Source organism: Ranitomeya variabilis, chromosome 5, assembly GCF_051348905.1.
Source record: "Ranitomeya variabilis isolate aRanVar5 chromosome 5, aRanVar5.hap1, whole genome shotgun sequence".
Classification (NCBI taxonomy): Eukaryota; Metazoa; Chordata; class Amphibia; order Anura; family Dendrobatidae; genus Ranitomeya; species Ranitomeya variabilis.
Window position 1 is genome coordinate 90,531,073 of NC_135236.1, and position 19,458 is coordinate 90,550,530.

At 46.4% G+C, this 19,458-nt stretch overlaps 1 protein-coding gene across 1 annotated transcript in view; it reads left to right on the forward strand.

Annotated features, from left to right (window-relative positions):
• Positions 1-19,458, forward strand: part of STARD7 (StAR related lipid transfer domain containing 7) — a 32,533-nt gene that overhangs the window by 2,816 nt on the left and 10,259 nt on the right. Inside the window, exons 3-7 of the mRNA XM_077262920.1 lie at positions 2,003-2,052; positions 2,135-2,245; positions 3,288-3,370; positions 7,532-7,631; positions 9,750-9,834. Coding sequence (XP_077119035.1) covers positions 2,003-2,052; positions 2,135-2,245; positions 3,288-3,370; positions 7,532-7,631; positions 9,750-9,834 — 429 coding nt within the window. The remainder of the gene's footprint in view (positions 1-2,002; positions 2,053-2,134; positions 2,246-3,287; positions 3,371-7,531; positions 7,632-9,749; positions 9,835-19,458) is intronic.

Sequence of the window (19,458 nt, forward strand, 5' to 3'; positions counted from 1 at the left end):
TTGTTAACAGAATCAGTGTTCTCAAGACACCCATACTGTTAACAGTTGTGACGGAGCACAAAGTCTCTGACTCGTCACTTACCCCAGCAGGCCACCAGTATCATTAGAAATATTGATCTTGTAGTAAATCTTCCTTTCCTCCATCCAGGGTAATATTAGTAATATATCCCATCTGGTGCTTGAAGATGGTGACAACATGGGCCTGTGTGAATTCAAATGCCAGGGCTGAATTTTAGCCCCAGTCCGTGCCTGCCTGGAGTCCAGCATTGTCAGTGTGCTGCTGTACAGCGCAGCGAAGTCTGTGCTCACAGTAATCGTTATCTCCTTTTTATTCATACCCGTCTCTTAGGCTTCTTTCACACTTCCGTTTTACAATCTGCACATCTGCTGATTGTAAAAAACAGATGCGCTGGAGCCATTTTTTTGACGGTTCCAGTGCATCCTAGAAGGCTATGTGCACACGTTGTGTATGCGTCTTCACCGTGGTTTTTCTCTGCGAAAACGCATACACAACACGACCCATGATAAAAATAATGTAAAAAATCGTGATATTCTCACCTTCCGGCTTCCCCCGCAGGCTTCCTGATGCTCCCGATGCTGCCGGCAGTTCCGTTCCCAGTGATGCATTTCGCTATGCATCACTGGGAACGGAACTGCCGGCAGCATCGGGAAGGCTGCGGGGACGCCGGAAGGTGAGAATATCACGATTTATTTTCTTTTTATTATTTTTAACATTATATCTTTTTACTATTGATGCTGCATAGGCAGCATCAATAGTAAAAAGAGAGAGAATTTCACTGACTGGAAATTCTTCCACGCATGCTCAGTTTCTAAAGACGGCATCCATCACTGTATTCCTGCTTTTCACAGTCAGCGACGGATCCTGCGTCCATAGGCTTTCATTATAGCCAATGACGGGCAGCGCAGGATCCGTCGCTGAGCGATTTTTCCGACATACAGAAACATTCCTCTGTGCGTTGTCTCCACCCGACGGACAGTAATTTTACGACGGATGAAACGTGTGGCCACCTGTCACAATCCGACGCTAATACAAGTCTATGAGAAAGAAACGGATCCAGCAGAAACATTTGCTTGATCCGTTTTTTTTCACAAAACGACGGATTGTTACGGAAAAAGAAATACGGAAGTGTGAAAGAGGCCTTACTATATGTGGCTACTCGGCCGACATTCACAGCATAGATTAGGCCGGAGACATAGTGCTACTTATAGCCAGGTAATCCGATGTTGGACACTGTGATTGTAATCCAGGGCTGGACTCCTCCCGAGAGCCAGAGCAGGTAAGCCTGCATTCACACCTGCCTGCAACGCATCCGTGTGCGATCTGTTTTTTCTTGGGCAGTACGCACACCGTACACACTAATTAGAATACTCTATAACACCAGCTTGAAAAGTGATTTTAAAATCCAAAATGTTAGCCTACTGAAATGTATGTTCAGTAAATGCACTCAATACTTGGTCAGGGCTCCTTTTGCATCAATTACTGCATCAATGTGGCTTGACATGGAGGCGATCAGTCTGTGGCACTGCTGAGGGGTTATGGAAGCCCAGGTTGCTTTGATAGCAGCCTTCAGCTCATCTGCATTGTGGGGTCTGGTGTCTCTCATCTTCCTCTTGACAATACTCCATAGATTCTCTATGGGGTTAAGGTCAGGCGAGTTTGCTGCCAATCAAGCACAGTGATACTGTTGTTTTTCAACCAGGTATTGGTACTTTTGGCAGTGTGGACAGGTGCCAAGTCCTGCTGGAGAATGACATTTCCATCTCCAAACAGCTTGTCGGTAGAGGGAAGCATGAAGTGCTCTAACATTTCCTGGTAGATGGCTGCGCTGACTTTGGTCTTGATAAAGAACAGTGGACCTACACCAGCACAGGACATGGCTCCCCAAACCATCACTGATTGTGGAGCCATTATTGATTCGTACTTGCCGTTTGCAGCTTTCCTGTTTTATTAATAATCTCTGTATATATTTTTTGCCCGCAGTGTTCGGCTCGTACCGGGATGTGACCCCTCGGCAGTTCTTTAATGTACAGGTAGGACGTCCTTCCTTCCTACGTGTCGCGTTCCTGGACACTTTCTATGTTCCACAGCTCAGCGTTATACGTTGTTCCACAGCTGGACACAGAGTATCGCAAGAAGTGGGACGCACTGGTCATCAAACTGGAAGTGGTTGAGAGAGACGTGCTCTCTGGATCTGAGGTCATTCACTGGGTCACTCATTTTCCTGTAAGTCCAATTAGTCTTTTATTTAAAGGGAATCCGTCACTAGGTTTCTGCTCTATAATCTGAGATCATCATGATGTCGTGGCAGAGACCCTGATTTAGGTGATGTGTGACTTGCTTGATGTAGCAGAGCTCTGAATGCTGAGCTCTGTATAACCCTGCCCACATCCCTGATTGGCAGCTTTTTTGTGTACACTGTGCCTAGGCAGAAAGCTTATAACCAGTGATGGGGTCGGGGTTACACAGAGACGGAGGCAGCTAGTCCTGTAGTGATAATCTCCTGCTGATAAAACACTGATAAAGGAGTAAAAAAAATTACAGCATGTAGCCTATTAACTGGCACATGTTTGTAACCGGGGTCTCTACATCATGCTGTTCTCAGATTCCCTTTAATGTATGGGGGCTGATCATCCGTCGTTCCACTGGACCTTCAGTGATTGGCAGTACAAGTATTTTAATTCCCCTGCAGCTCCCCCGGAGGGGAAGTGAAGTATTACATGATGTCCATTGAAACAAAAAAACTTTTGTGTTTATGTGAAGTTGAGAAAATAGACTTTAGTCTTCTTCTCTAGCCAGTTTTTCTGAGACCCCTACTTTAGGGGGAGTACAGTGGTCCATTGTCTTGGTGAAGAAGCAGAGAATAGAGGACCATGCATGGTGTTGGGGCACCAATAGGAGACGCAGGGTTCTTGCAGCAGTGGGACCCCATCACTAAAGCATATTTTATCAGACTAAACATCAGTGTAATCAGTGCTAATATTCTGGTGTAGTCCCTAAAGAAGCTAATCCTAAAGCAGCAGATTGGCTTAAGCTTCTGTAATCGTGTTACGGGAGCTCTGGGCCGGGCTCCACTGTAATGAAGGCTGCTCGTGTCATCTGGGGCTAAGTCCTGACAGCTGCGGACCTCCAGAGCACTACACAGAGATCTATGGGCGCAGTGGAGGCACAGTGAGCCAGGCCGCTACACCGCACACAGCTGTCACTACACTGGGTCCCCTCTGTCACCGCCACCATTTTTTACATGTTTGTTTTCCCCTCTCTACAGTATCCCATGTATTCCCGGGATTATGTCTACGTCAGGAAGTATCATGTTGACCAGGAGAACAACCTCATGGTTTTGGTTTCCCGGTAATTATGACTATTCCATTTTCCATAATTTATACTGAGAATGAATTTAAAGGGTAGTCCTGCAAAAAACATGTTCATTCCTTTTTCTGCACCATTTTTCACACCCGTGGGGGGAGGGGGGGCTGTGGCTCGCCTGTGCACCAGGAGGTGGGGGGCTGTGGCGCGCCTGTGCACCAGGAGGTGGGGGGCTGTGGCGTGCCTTGTGCACCAGGAGGTGGGGGGCTGTGGCGTGCCTTGTGCACCAGGAGGTGGGGGGCTGTGGCGTGGCCTGTGCACCAGGAGGTGGGGGGCTGTGGCGTGGCCTGTGCACCAGGAGGTGGGGGGCTGTGGCGCGCCTGTGTACCAGGAGGTGGGGGGCTGTGGTGCGCCTTGTTCACCAGGAGGTCTGTGTTCTCTGCATCAGGCCGAAGTTATTTCATTGTAATGTGTATTCTTACCTGTAGCAGCTAATCAAGACCATATAATTTATTGCTTTTTATATACCGTAGTTTATGTAAAACATTGAATCATACTGACCCTATGTTTCTTGCCACACAATATGATGTGCCCGCACAGCCCCTCATGAAGTATGATGTCCCTATAGTTTCTCACAATGTACTGTTAATTAAAAAAAAGAATTAACGCCCGGTGTATAAGAAAGACATAGCTGAACTGGAGCGGGTGCAGAGAAGAGCGACCAAGGTTATTAGAGGACTGGGGGGTCTGCAATACCAAGATAGGTTATTACACTTGGGGCTATTTAGTTTGGAAAAGCGAAGACTAAGGGGTGATCTTATGTTAATGTATAAATATATGAGGGGACAGTACAAAGACCTTTCTGATGATCTTTTTAATCATAGACCTGAGACAGGGACAAGGGGGCATCCTCTACGTCTGGAGGAAAGAAGGTTTAAGCATAATAACAGACGCGGATTCTTTACTGTAAGAGCAGTGAGACTATGGAACTCTCTGCCGTATGATGTTGTAATGAGTGAGTCATTACTTAAATTTAAGAGGGGACTGGATGCCTTTCTGGAAAAGTATAATATTACAGGGTATATATATTAGATTCCTTGATAAGGCGTTGATCCAGGGAACTAGTCTGATTGCCGTATGTGGGGTCGGGAAGGAATTTTTTTCCCCAGTGTGGGGCTTACTCTTTGCCACGTGGGTTTTTTTGCCTTCCTCTAGATCAACATGTTAGGGCATGTTAGGTTAGGCTATGGGTTGGACTAGATGGAATTACAGTCTTCCTTCAACCTTAATAACTATGTAACTATGTAACTTGCCTAACCCTCTCCCACTGCTGTTCAGGTCTGCGCGGTGTCCGGGGGCCCGGCTGGCGCGGTGTCCGGGGGCCCGGCTGGCGCGGTGTCCGGGGGCCCGGCTGGCGCGGTGTCCGGGGGCCCGGCTGGCGCGGTGTAGTGACATCCTCACGCCTACTGCGCTCTCGGGCTCACAGACTCAATGGTGGACGAGGGAGCTGACGGCTTCCTGCTCCTTTATTGGGGGGCCCCAGTATATGGATCCCCAATCATGCAGATACCGGTGAAACTGAGACGTCGGGCAGGGGCGGCCACATGGTGCGGGAAGTTACTGTATCCAGCCCTTAGCTGTCTCAGTCCGCGGGCCGCCCAAGAACAGCCAAAGAGCCACATGTGGGCCACAGTTTGCCCATGTCTGCCGAAACCCATACAGCCCAGTATAATTTTGATGAATAGTTATGTGGTGAGGTTTCTGCGTTATATACTTTGTTAGAGAAAGCGAATGAAGGTATCCAGCCGTTTGGATATAAAACTTCACTGATTTATTAGAACATCTTAAAGGGTTCCAGGTACATTAAAAATATTGCATCAAGGCAAAAACTCCGGCGTTTCGGATTCTGCACTTTGTTGCCTTGTCTGCAGATTGCGTGTTACAGAATATGGAAAGCTCAGTGGGCTACATCTGCTAAATCTAAGTTGTAGACTTAGGCCTCTTTCACACTTCAGTCTTTTGGCGTCAGTCTGAAACCGCCATTTTCCTCAAATAGCGGATCCACCATTTTTTTTTGCGGATCCGCTATTTTCCCATAGACATGCATTAGCGACGGATTGTGGCGGATGGTCGTCCGTTCCATCCACCATGCGAAATTTGGCGGACGTTGTCTACACATTGACGGACATTATAACGTTTTTTGTCTGCGCCGAAATGGTGGTTCACGACGGATCCGTCGCGTCCGTCATTCCATAGAATGGCCGCCTATGGGCGACGGATCCGTCGCGACCGTCATTTCGGCGGATCCGTCGCCCCAATCCGCTTTTTCAATTGCGCATGCTCCAAAAAGTAGATACTTTTCCCAGACAACCCCCAAGTAACTGATCCGTCAAAAAAACGGATCCGTTAGAACCGTTTTCTCAACAATTGTGACGGATCCGTCACTATGTCGCAGCAGACTGACGCCAAACAACTGAAGTGTGAAAGAAGCCTAAGGCCTCACCCATTTTACAAAATGCCAAGTTTAGCAGAGGTTGGCGCAGTCTGATACATTTGTTGCCCTTTCTGACTTTCTCGTTGGACTTTACACCTCTTCTGATTTTCTTGCTGTCCTCCAGGATTTTGCGCCTAGTCTTTCACTCCAAGCCATCTCCTTTCACGATAATCCCGCGTAGAGTCAATAAAGCGCTGGCAGACGGGTCCGACACTCTTCTCTGTAACCAAGGGTCAGGTGCTGAATTTCCCCCCGCACCTGATCCTTCTCTCCAGACATGGAGGCCGCATACACATCAGATGATCGGCTGGGCTTCCCGTAAACACCTAGTTAGAGCGCTGCCATTCATGAGGAGCCGGGGTCAGCCTCGGACTAGTCATCTGACACACATGGTTCCCTGGCGGCTTTTCAAAGTTGTTTTTTTCTGAAACTCGGCAGCATTTGAGTAAAATGCCTCTGGCTGAAGTCACACAGTGGGTGTCTAATAAGTGTTTTCCGTGGTTCAGGCAGCATGAATCTGACCACAGGTTCCCTTTAAAGGGGTATTCCCATCACCAAGATCCTATTCCCAATATGTAGTAGGTGTAATAATATTTAGCAAATGCCTCCAATTAGAATAATAGTATAGTTCTCCTGATAACCTATGTCGCTTACCACATGTGCAGGGCATTGCAGTAGCTTACGTATCCATGGTTACGACAACTAACTGTGACTGTATGAGTGGTTGGAACCATGGATACCTAAGCTGCTGCAGTGCCCTGCACATGAGGTAAGCGACATAGGTTATCAGGAGAACTATACTATTATTCTAATTGGAGGTATTTGCTGATATTGTTACACCTACATATTGGAATAGGATCTTGGAGATGGGAATACCTCTTTAAGCTCTTTCTGATACTATCTCCTGGTGGCTTCTGCTGCTGCTCCTCAGTTATATTATCAGGGCTATGGCCGGCCAGGAGAAGACTATGGGTAGTCTGCCGGGCAAGCGTGTATTTGTATTTTTGCCTTATGTGACAATTGGTGGCCATATTGGCTCGTACGAGTATACAATGTATGTATATGGAAATGAAGGGCCGGGAATCGTCCGCAGAGCGAGATCGCCCCCTACAGACCCTACTGCTAGCACTAAGCAGCTTTTGGCACGGAGAACAGGTTACATTGGGTAACCTAAAGCTTCCCCGGCTTCCTGACGGATTTGCTATAAAAAGCAGATATCATCCCAGGTCAGGATTTCCAGAGAGCTCCGAGAGTCCAAAATAGCCATTCTTGTCGTAAATGAGACTTAAAGCAATATTCTCATCTCCAAGATCCGGTCCCAGTATGTATAGGATGTAGTAATAATAATATTAGCATAGTTCTTCTGATTAGCCATGTCACTTACTCTATGTGCACAGAATTGCAGCAGCTTGGATATCCATGGTTACGATCGCTACCTGTCACTGAGTGGTTATAACCATGGATACCTAAGGTACTGCATTGCCCTGCACATTGGACAAGCGACATAGCTTATCAGAAGAACTGTACTACATTTCTAACTGGAGGTATTTTCTATTATTATTCCACCAGCTACATATCGGGACAGGATCTTGGGAATAACCAACAATAGCAGGCAAAGACCATGGCCAAAAGGGGCTATATTCTGAGGTCAGACATGTATAAATAGACCTTTTTCTGCTGTAACACAACCTCTTTTATAATTTTTGCCATAGGGCGGTGGAACATCCTGAGGTGCCGGAATCTCCTAACTATGTCCGAGTTCGTAATTATCAGTCGCAGATGGTGATCAGGCCACACACCACGTTTGATGAGGTACGTCTGCTTAAGACCCCATATGTCTCTGCATGACACAGGGGGGCACTCAGGAGCACAGGAGGGCTTCATAGACGTGCGCGTACCGTACTACAGCCCTACAAAGTGGAAATTGGATGTTGTAAGGCGCTATAATATACTCCTGTGCCCTTAAGGGATATGGACACCGTTGCCTTTTTTTGTTTTCTCCTTAGTACTTGTATTTTCTGGATAAAAAAAGACTGGTTTGACCTCTGCAGCCTCTATTCCTGTACATAGCAGAATGAGTTAACAGTGAATATATCCTTAAGCTCCTCAGATGGCAGAGTCTGTAATCCTTATCTCTTTTCCTAAATTGTCTCTTGGAATGTTGTAAGATAACGATCACGGACCCTGGAATCAGAGGAACTCATTCTGCAGGTTTCTGTGTACTGTGATACATAGAGGCTGTAGAAGCCAAACATTTTTTAAAGGCATTGTTCACTCTATATGACTGCAGGCTGGCAAATCCTGACAGTGTGGGGTGCGCTTGCAGTCATGATCCCCCTGTATTACCTGTAGTAACTTACATTCACGTGCCGACCAGATTCAGCTGGCTTCAATTAGCTTGTATTGAGAGGAGCAAAATGCTCGCAGTCAGCACAGGACCCCAACTATGCAAATTACATACGTGTGGTCACATGACTGCCTGCTGGTATGAGGAACACTGCTAAATCGTGACAGTGTGCAGTCATACTGAATGGCAGCAGACTTTTGTTCCTAGCCTGGACAACCCCTTTAATGAATCCCTATTGCCAAAAATACATGCATTAGCGCTATAAAAGTCAGTCTGTAACCCTTTAAGGTTAGTCACGTGTATGTTCATTAATTTAAAGGGAATTAGGAAGTGCTGCTGTCACACCCAGAGCACTTAGTGGTATTCCCATCCCCAGGATCCTATCCCAATATGTAATAATAATATTAGCAAATACCTCCAATTAGAAACGTAATATAGTTTTTCTGATTAGCTATGTCTCTTTACTCATGTGCAGACATTGCAGGACCTTAGGTCTTAGGTCTCCATGGTTCAGTGGTCGTAACCATGGATACCTAAGGTCCTGCAATGCCTGCATATGAGAAAATAGACATGGCTAATCAGAAAAACTATACTATGTTTCTAATTGGAGGTATTTGCTAATATTATTATTACTACCCCTACTACATATTGGGATAGGATTTTGTAGATGGGAATACCCCTTTAATACATTGGATTTTTCAGTCAGGGAGCAACAGATAGTTTTGGTAAAGGAATGAGGGGCTTGGCTGCGCCCCTACTAAATGCTAAAGTTAGTGTGTGTTCAGATGAGTAATTGTGGCCAGTGGCGCCTTAGTGGTTTTCTTAATCCTTGCCCAGTCTGGTCACCGACTGCAGACCAATAATGGTGAGATGTGAATATTTCTATACATAGTAGTCGGTATATACTCCGGTTATGTGGAAAACCATAAGTTTGTGCACCCTAGGTAAAAAGTGCAAAATAATCTGGAGGGGTGTCGTTAAACTGAATTTGTCACCATATTTTTTTCAACCTAAGCTGAGAGCAGCAAAATTCAGAGACCCTGATTCCAGCGATGTGTCACTTACTGGGTTGCTTGCTGTAGTTTTGATGAAATAGCTATTTTATCAGCAGATTGTCACTCGAGGACTAGTAAACCTGCTCCCATGTAGTCCTCCATATTTAGGAGCTCTCGCTACCACCACTGATTGGCAGCTTTCTGTGTACCCTCTGCATAGGCAGAAAGCTGCCAATCATTGGTGGGGGCTTATACAAAGCTCAGCATTGAGAGAACTGGCAAATCTCCAGCTGAGAAAACTGAGATTTGATCAAACCTACAGCAAGAAGTCCAGTAAGTGGCACATTGCTGGAATCGGGGTCTTTCTGATGGGATAGCAGAAACCTGATTTTAAGAGTCGGGTACTTTTCTGTTTGTAGTTTGCCCTGGCACACAGCTTTATTACAGACCCGGGGCCCATATTGTATCTTGTGTGCGTCTCATTTATTCTAACCCGTGGGGGTGTTCCCCGTCTGCTTCTGTGTGACCGAGCCCTTATACACAGTATGGGAAGGAGTCTCTCCGCTAACCGTGCCCTCTCCTTTTCAGAACGGCTTTGATTACCTGCTGGTCTACAGCGACAACCCGCAGACCGTGTTTCCTCGCTACTGTGTGAATTGGATGGTTTCCAGCGGTAAGGTTACTACAGATCAACATCTCGGCGGGTGTAGAAATGGCGTCGTATGATCACCTCCGGTCACACAATGAGAGATAATTGCCAATTACCGCCAATACCCAACCCTCCAATAGTGAGTGGGGCACAGTATTCTCCGAAAGCGTTACATGGTCACCTCTCCTGCTGATCTCTCATCTGAACATGGATGCTGGGATGTTTTTTTTTTTTATTAAGGTCTAAATCTAAGCTTTCAAAATAAAGTCATGACCTCCTGACATAAAAATGCGATCATCCAAGATGCCATACATAACATGGCCACTGAACAGGAGTGGTGCTGTTTCTAAAAGGGAATTTTCTTTTTTCTTATTTTTTAAACTACATTATTTTTAGGACTATAGGATGCACCCCAAGTGTAGACAGAAAAAAATAGGAAAAATATATTTCTTTCTGGTTAAAACTTCCTTGGTGGTGTAAAAAAGTGGAGAGGTCAATACCACCTATTTTTAAGGTAGGGTAGAATAGAGGTAATAAATCTATTTCTAGTATTTCTCTGCAGCAATATCTGTATATATACACACATACATAACCATTACAGCATGTTTTTTATATACATGACACTGCTGCATTCACAAACTCAGCTGTGCCGTATATGCACACGCAACTCCTCTTCATGAACAAACATACAGTGGCTTGCAAAATATTCACCCCCTCGGCTTTTTTACCTATTTTGTTACATTACAACCTGTGTTTAAATATTTTTGTAATCTGATTTGTGTGTGATGCATCAGCACTAAATAGCCTAAGTTGGAGGAGTGAAAAATATAGGCATAAATTGGCTCCAAACCAACACATCTCATCACCCCAAGAACACCATCCCCACAGTAAAACATGGTGGTGGTGGCAGCATCTTTGTGTGGGGATGTTTTTTGGCAGCAGGGACTGGGAAAATGGTTCAAGTTGAGGGGAAGATTGATGGTGCGAAATACAGGGATATTCTTGAGCAAAACCTGTTTGTCTCAGTGATTTGACATTGTGACGAAGGGTCAACTTCCAACAAGACAATGACCCAAAGCATACTGCTAAAGCAACACTCGAGTAGTTTAAGGAAACATGTAAATGTTTTGCAATGGCCTAGTCTAAGTGCAGACATTACAGTGGTTAGCACTACTAGGACAACCCCTTCTTGATCTAAGTGTTTGGTCCCGCTAAAATAATAAAGCCTATACTCACCTCCCATGCTGGTGCCGTTCCAGCGGTGTTGGCACTTGCTGTCCCGGATCTCTCGTGCAGTTGCAATGACACGTGACCCCGGTGCCCGAACATCACTGGTGTCACTGTCTCTGCATTCATACTAGTTGAACATGAAGAGGAAGTCCGGGCTGCGGCTGATCTGACTTACTCTTCATGTTCAATTCGTACAAAGGTGGAGACAGTGACACCGGCGCTGATTGGGCGCTGGGCTCCATGTGTCATGATGACCACATGAGAACACTGGAACCGTGAGTGGGGGGTGAATATAGGCATTTTTATTGTATCGGCGTCAAACATTCAGATCGAGAAGGGGTTCTCGTAGTAGTGGACAACCCCTTTAATCCAGTTGAGAACCTGTGGTCAGACTTGAAGATTACTGTTCGTCAGAGGAAACCGTCTAACTTGAAGGAGCTGGAGCAGTTTTGCCTTGAGGAATGGGCAGAAATCCCAGTGGCAAGATGCGGAAAGCTCATAGACAGTTATCCAAAGCAACATGCAGCTGTAATTGCTGCAAAAGGAGGCTCTACAAAGTACTGACTTTAGGGAGGTGAATAGTTACGCATGCTGAAGTTTTCAGCTATCTTGTCCCATTTATTGTTTGCTTCACACAAAAAAAAGAAAACCAAATGTTCAAAGTTGTAGGCATGTTCTTTACATGAACTGGTGCAAACTCTCCCAAAAAAAAGGGGAAAAAAAAAAGCGAAGTTCCCGGTTGTGAGGTAGTAAAGCGCAAAGGGTGTGGATATTGTGCAAGCCACTGTATACATTGCCACATTATGAAGTTCCTTTCAGGCATGGGACTGATCATATGACTTTTAAAAGTCCTTCAGCTACTAACAGCAGTATTTGCGGCATCCTTGCAGGTCCCGGTAGCTTCCTGCCCTACACGGATCAAACAGATTAGTGTCTGGCAGGAGGAGAGAATAGTTCTCAGTGATAGGAAGGACTCTGGCAACGTTATCCACGATCAGATGAAGCTGCCTCAGGACTATTAAGACGCGCACTTTTTAGCAAGGTTTTTTTACTTGCTAAAAAGTATGTCTTATAGTCCCAAAAAAATGGTAATTTTTGTGCAATCCTTTTAAAGGGGGTACACCCACAACATAGATCATGGTATATGGAATAATACTTTCCAAAATATCATTATATACCGTGTATTTATTTTCAAAATTGTATAGTTTGCAAGAAAAGTTTACCCCAAGTAACCCACACCGTGCCACTGTAGTTACAGGGCGTGCATGCTCAGATTTTTCCTGTGTATTCAGTGTGAGTGCTTCAGCAGTTGCTCTTTCCTGACACTAGAGGCGAGCTTGAGCAATACTGTTTCTGCCGCTATTCACACATACAGGATGATTGTACCCAGCATGCCGCACACAGCAGATGGCTGTCGGGCAATCGTTTGTCCATGCGCGATCTCTCCTGATTCCTTCATGCCGCTCCTGTGCTTTCTATGATAGAGCCACTGACAGACGTCTCTGGCGTTGTCTTATCTTGCAGAAAATGAAATAAAATGCAGTCTGAAATCAGCCAACGTTAGTTTGAGTTAATGCCATTTACAGTGGCTATTTATCAGGAGCTGACATTTGTAGGAACACTCGTTTCTGATAATCGGCTGGTGTAAACAGGCTTAAAATCACACGACGATAAAGTAAAACAATAGTTTGTCAGGTGAAACTTGCTTAAAAGTAATCATTCTTGGCAGCACATAGTCATGGGTAAGCATGTGCTGCCGAGAACAATGACAGACTGTGCACAGAACAATCTTATTAACGGTCACTCTTTGTGCATAGAAGAAGAGTAGTCAGCCTGTTTAAACAGGCTATCAAATGACTGCTGATCGGCAAACATGTAGGTAATCTACGGTCATGTAACAATGACTCTTGGCCAGTGTAAATCCCGCTGTACAGTTGTTGGTTTTTTTGCTAGATGTTGGAAGGTCTTTTAGAGATACATTGCAGTTATTCACTGGGGGTTGTGAGACTTTATGGCTACACGACCTCCCATGTCAGGTTCTACACAGGAAAAAGAGAATAGAGCCAAGTCGGCAAAGAAAAAAAAGCATGGATCATAGTGGTATCTTTAGTAATCCATATTAAAGTTGTGGGAGTTTGGGCAACGCATGGGCCTGGAGTAATGTTAGCACTTGGCAAGTCACTCCTGCTGCCGGAGTTACATAGGTGTAGGCTAGTAATCGTCCTTGTACTGTGATCCAACGTCCCAGTCCCTCTTCATGACGCAACTTACACATCAGACCCAGTATCATTAAACACATTATTAACCCCTTCATGACCCTGGGATTTTCTATTTTTCCGTGTTCGTTTTTCGCTCCCCTACTTCCCAGAGCCATAACTTTTTTTATTTTTCTGTCAATATGGCCATGTGAGGGCTTATTTTTTGCGGGACGAGTTGTACATTTGAACGACATCATTGGTTTTATCATGTCGTGTACTAGAAAGCGGGAAAAAAATTCCAAGTGCGGTGAAATTGCAAAAAAAAGTGCAATCCCGTGCGTGTTTTTTGTTTGGCATTTTTGCTAGGTTCACTAAATGCTAAAACTGACCTGCCGTTAAGATTCTCCAGGTCAGTACGAGTTCATAGACACCAAAGATGTCTAGGTTATTTTTTTAAATAAGTGGTAATAAAAAATTCCAAACTTTGCTAAAATAATTGCGCCATTTTCCGATACCCGTAGCGTCTCCATTTTTCGTGATCTGGGGTCGGGTGAGGGCTTATTTTTTGCGTGCCGAGCTGGTGTTTTTAGTGATACCATTTTGGTGCAGATACATTCTTTTGATCGCCCGTTATTGCATTTTAAACCAAAAAAAAACATTCGGGCGTTTCGAATTTTTTTTTCTCGCTACGCAGTTTAGCGATCAGGTTAATCCTTTTTTTTATTGATAGATCGGGCGATTCTGAACGCGGTGATACCAAATATGTCTATGTTTGATTTTTATTTTTGTTTTATTTTGAATGGGGCGAAAGGGGGGTGATTAAAAAAAATTTTGTTTTATTTATTTTATATTTTTTTAACCCCTTCATGACCTTGCCGTTTTTTGCAATTCTGACCAGTGTCCCTTTATGAGGTAATAACTCAGGAACGCTTCAACGGATCCTAGCGATTCTGAGATTGTTTTTTCGTCACATATTGGGCTTCATGTTAGTGGTAAATTTAGGTCGATAATTTCTGAGTTTATTTGTGAAAAAAACGGAAATTTGGCAAAAATTTTGAAAATTTCGCAATTTTCACATTTTGAATTTTTATTCTGTTAAACCAGAGAGTTATGTAACACAAAATAGTTAATAAATAACATTTCCCACATGTCTACTTTACATCAGCACAATTTTGGAAACAAATTTTTTTTTTGCTAGGAAGTTATAAGGGTTAAAATTTGACCAGTGATTTCTCATTTTTACAACAAAATTTACAAAACCATTTTTTTTAGGGACCACCTCACATTTGAAGTCAGTTTGAGGGTTCTATATGGCTGAAAATACCCAAAAGTGACACCATTCTAAAAACTGCACCCCTCAAGGTGCTCAAAACCACATTCAAGAAGTTTATTAACCCTTCAGGTGTTTCACAGCAGCAGAAGCAACATGGAAGTAAAAAATGAACATTTAACTTTTTAGTCACAAAAATGATCTTTTAGCAACAATTTTTTATTTTCCCAAGGGTAAAAGGAGAAACTGGACCACGGACGTTGTTGTCCAATTTGTCCTGAGTACGCTGATACCTCATATGTGGGGGTAAACCACTGTTTGGGCGCACGGCAGGGCTCGGAAGGGAAGGAGCGCCATTTGACTTTTTGAATGAAAAATTGGCTCCAATCTTTAGCGGACACCATGTCGCGTTTGGAGAGCCCCCGTGTGCCTAAACATTGGAGCTCCCCCACAAGTGACCACATTTTGGAAACTAGACCCCCCAAGGAACTCATCTAGAGGCATAGTGAGCACTTTAAACCCCCAGGTGCTTCACAAATTGATCCGCAAAAATGAAAAAGTACTTTTTTTTTCACACAAAATTTCTTTTAGCCTCAATTCTTTCATTTTCACATGGGCAACAGGATAAAATGGATCCTAAAATTTGTTGGGCAATTTCTCCTGAGTATGCCGATACCTCATATGTGGGGGTAAACCACTGTTTGGGTGCACGGCAAGGCTCGGAAAGGGGAGGCGTGCCATTTGACTTTTTGAATGGAAAATTAGCTCCAATCGTTAGCGGACACCATGTCGCGTTTGGAGAGCCCCTGTGTGCCTAAACATTGGAGCTCCCCTACAAGTGACCCCATTTTGGAAACTAGACCCCCCAAGGAACTTATCTAGATGCATAGTGAGCACTTATAACCCCCAGGTGCTTCACAGAAGTTTATAACGCAGAGCCGTGAAAATAAAAAAATAATTTTTCTTTCCTCAAAAATGATTTTTAGCCCAGAATTTTTTATTTTCCCAAGGGTAATAGGAGAAATTGGACCCCAAATGTTGTTGTCCAGTTTGTCCTGAGTACAATGATACCCCATATGTGGGGGTAAACCACTGTTTGGGCGCACGGCAGGGCTCGGAAGGGAAGGCACGCCATTTGGCTTTTTGAATGGAAAATTAGCTCCAATCATTAGCGGACACCATGTCGCGTTTGGAGAGCCCCTTTGTGCCTAAACATTGGAGCTCCCCTACAAGTGACCCCATTTTGGAAACTAGACCTCCCAAGGAACTAATCTAGATGTGTGGTGAGCACTTTGAACCCCCAAGTGCTTCACAGAAGTTTATAACGCAGAGCCATGAAAATAAAAAATAATTTTTCTTACTCTGTCGCCTCATTGGGGACACAGGACCATGGGTGTTATGCTGCTGTCCACTAGGAGGCGACACTATGCATAATCTGAAAAAGATTAACTGTGGCTCCTCCTGTGCAGTATACACCCCTGGACGGCATCAGCCTTCTCCAGTTTTTGCTTAGTGTCGCAAAGGAGGCACACCTAAAGATTTTTACTCCGTTTTTACTCCGTTTCCCGTTTTCCGATGGGATTACAGATGAAGAAAAGAGGGTCTCCTGTGAGACCCCCGGCATGGCTCCTTCCTCGGCCCCCTATTATGGGGTGCCCAGTTGAAGTTGAGATGGCTATTCCCCATGCTGCTCCTTCCCCAACCCCTCGGGTGTTGGTTCGAAGTCGAGACCCCCCTCCTTCCTCAATTCCTTTTGGTTTCTGGGTTGAGGTCGAGGCGAGGATAAAGGCCCCTGAAGGTGTGACAAAAGCACCCTCCCTATCCCCCTCTGGGGGTATTAGGTTGAGACTCCTCAGGTAGGGCCTGTACAGGCAGCATCTTACAGCTCCCAGCAATGGGCCAGCATACTGCGCCTGCATCCAGGGACCCCAGCCCAGCTGCGGGCTCCTGTTGGGGCCGGGGGGAGTGCAGGCAGGCATGGCACATACAGACACAGGGCTCCCAGCGTCCCTGTCTCTGCGGCAGCACCAGCTCTATACTGCCTCAGGGGGACCCCTCACCGGGCTCCCCCTTCCGCTTATAGCCCCACCGCCATCCTGCCTTCAAATCCGGAGGGGTCCGGTTCAGATCCGACCCCCTCCCGGACTTTCGCGCCGGCCTGGAGCCCTTCTGGGCCTCAGGCATCTAATTTAGGCCCTGGCTTCGGCCTAGCTGAAGCAGCAGCCTCCTCTCCGCCCCCCGCCCCGCCCCCCGGATGACAAATATGACACTCTACAGTGTCATACAAGGGGCGGATCGAGACAGAAAGGGCGGGTTTTTTATAGCCTTGCCGCCTTTTTCCAGCTCTCCGCCCCCTTCTCCTCCTCTCTCCTCTGTCTCTGCAGCCATTTTCGGCTGCAGATTAACCCTGCATCTCCCGGTCTGCAGGACCAGGACCAGGCAGCCAGTCTCCGGGGGGCACAGGACTGTGGATTTTCGGCGCTGGACCTAGGGGTACACTGGTGGGGTAAGATCACAGCTGGGTTATCTTTACTCAGCTGTGAATCCATATTACCTATAAGGCTCCCCTGTAGGTTCTCTACCCCTGTAAGGTCCTCTGCCGGCAGCCCTTCTGCACTCTGTGCACTATGCCGGGCTCAAGGTCTAAGAGAACCAGGCAGAACTGCTATTATGCATTCTGCACAGCCTGCGGGACCGCTCTCCCCAGTAGTAGCACGTACCCGCATTGTCAGAACTGTATACAAACTACTGTGTCACAGCCTCAAGAAGCCCCTGCCAATGCCTCGGTGTCTAATGCCACACCGGAATGGGCTACTCAGATATCGCAATCTATGACGCAGTCTATAGATAACCTAACTTCCACATTGCTTCAGGCTCTGCAGGGTCATGCCCCGGCTATGAACGTTACCCAGCAAAGGGAGAGCTTGACTCAGGAACAAGATGCCCCTGGCACATCCACGTCTAGGTCACGACGCAAGCGGATCCATACATCAAGTCCATCTGCGTCATCCCATAGCACACGGTCATCCCCCTCTAGGGAGAGACACCGTTGCTCCAGGTCATCTAGACCGTCCTATTCCAGGGACAGACAATGCAGATCTCCGCAATCCCCAACCAGAGAAGGTCTCCTCCCCTGCTCACCTAGCAGGGGATGCCTCAGTGATACACAGGATTCGGAAGGCATCTGCGTCTCTGACTCAGACAGAGAAACGGAGGGGTCCCTGATCCCAATCCCTCCTAGCAATACAGCGCTAGTTGAGGACATAATATCGTCCATCCATCGGGTGCTGGTCATTTCTGATCCGCCATCAGGGGCCCCGGAACATCAGACTTCCTTTGAAGGAACTCTGAAGCCGCCTAAGGTTTTCTCTAACCACCAGAGTTTAAGGCGATCCTTAAAAAAAAAAAAAAAAAAAAAAACAGCTCTCACAGCCTGAGAAAAAATTCGCTAATCGCAAATATCTGGAGGCGAGGTGCCCCTTCCCACAGAAGGACACCAAGGAATGGACAGATCCACCTGAAGTGGATCCCCCAGTCTCTAGGCTGGCAGCACAGACCCTCCTTACACCGCCAGATAGCTCAACCCTCAGGGACGCAGCAGACTGGCAGGTAGAACGCATGGCTCGTTCAATTTTCAAGGGAGCAAAGGCATCCATGGCTCCTGCGTTCGCTTCAGCTTGGGCTGCCAAGGCCATCCTGGCCTGGGCAAAGAATCTACAAGCCTTCCAAGCATCCGCTCCTCAACTGTCGGACCAAGCGGTTCAATTGCAGTTGTAGCAGATTACATGCTCCATGCAGCTCTGGTTTCAGCAAGGGGAGTCGCGGGGATAGCATCAAACCCCATCAGGCGTATCCTCTGGCTGCGGGAATGGAAAGCGGACGCAGCCTCAAAGAAGTCCCTCACGCACCTCCCCTACCTCAGTGGGAGACTTTTCGGTGAACAGTTGGATACTATGATATCCAGCGCCACAGGGGGTAAGAGTACTTCTCTTCCCCAACTGAAACCTAAACGCACTTACCAGAAGCGTAACCAAACTCGATTCCGATCCTTTCGGAATTCCTCCGGCTGGTCCGTCTCACGTCCAGTACAAAATCGTAACCGTTCCCCACGCAGGGACAACTCACGATCGACGCAAAGGTCGGACAAGACCTGGCAGTCAAAAGCAGGCCAGTCTAAGCCCAGAGGAGGAAAATCTCAGACTTTCTCTTCCTCATGACTTACGGACTCCGGAAGACACCACACCGGTAGGCGGCCGACTTTTGCTCTTTCATCAAGTATGGCTGCCTATTACAGAAGACAGGTGGGTCATGGAACTAGTGTCTTCCGGATACAAAATAGACTTCACCTCCAACCCACCGGACAGGTTCTTCCTCTCTGTCCCCCCAAAACTGCCAGCCAAGGCTCGAGCCTACCACCAAGCGGTCTCCTCGCTTTATTAATCAGGAGTCATAGTACCGGTACCCACGACCGACCGCTTCCGAGGGTTCTACTCCAATCTGTTCGTAGTTCCCAAGAAAGGAGGCAGCGTACGGCCCATACTAGACCTAAAACAGCTCAACAAATATGTACGGGTCCGTCACTTCCGCATGGAGTTCCTTCGGTCCATCACTGCGTCCATGGAGAAGGGAGAATATCTCGCCTCCATAGACATACAAGACGCATACCTGCATATACCCATTGCACCTGCCCATCAGAGGTTTCTCAGGTTCGCAATAGGCCAGGACCACTACCAATTCGTGGCTCTCCCCTTTGGACTCGCCACGGCTCCCAGAGTGTCACCAAGGTCATGGCAGCAACCATGGACGTCCTGCATTCCAGAGGCATAGTAGTCGTTCCATACCTGGACGATCTACTCATCAAGGCTCCCACCTTCAAGGTTTGCGAGCTCAGCGTCTCAATCACAACCGATACTCTCAGTCGTATGGGCTGGTTAATCAACCTACAAAGTC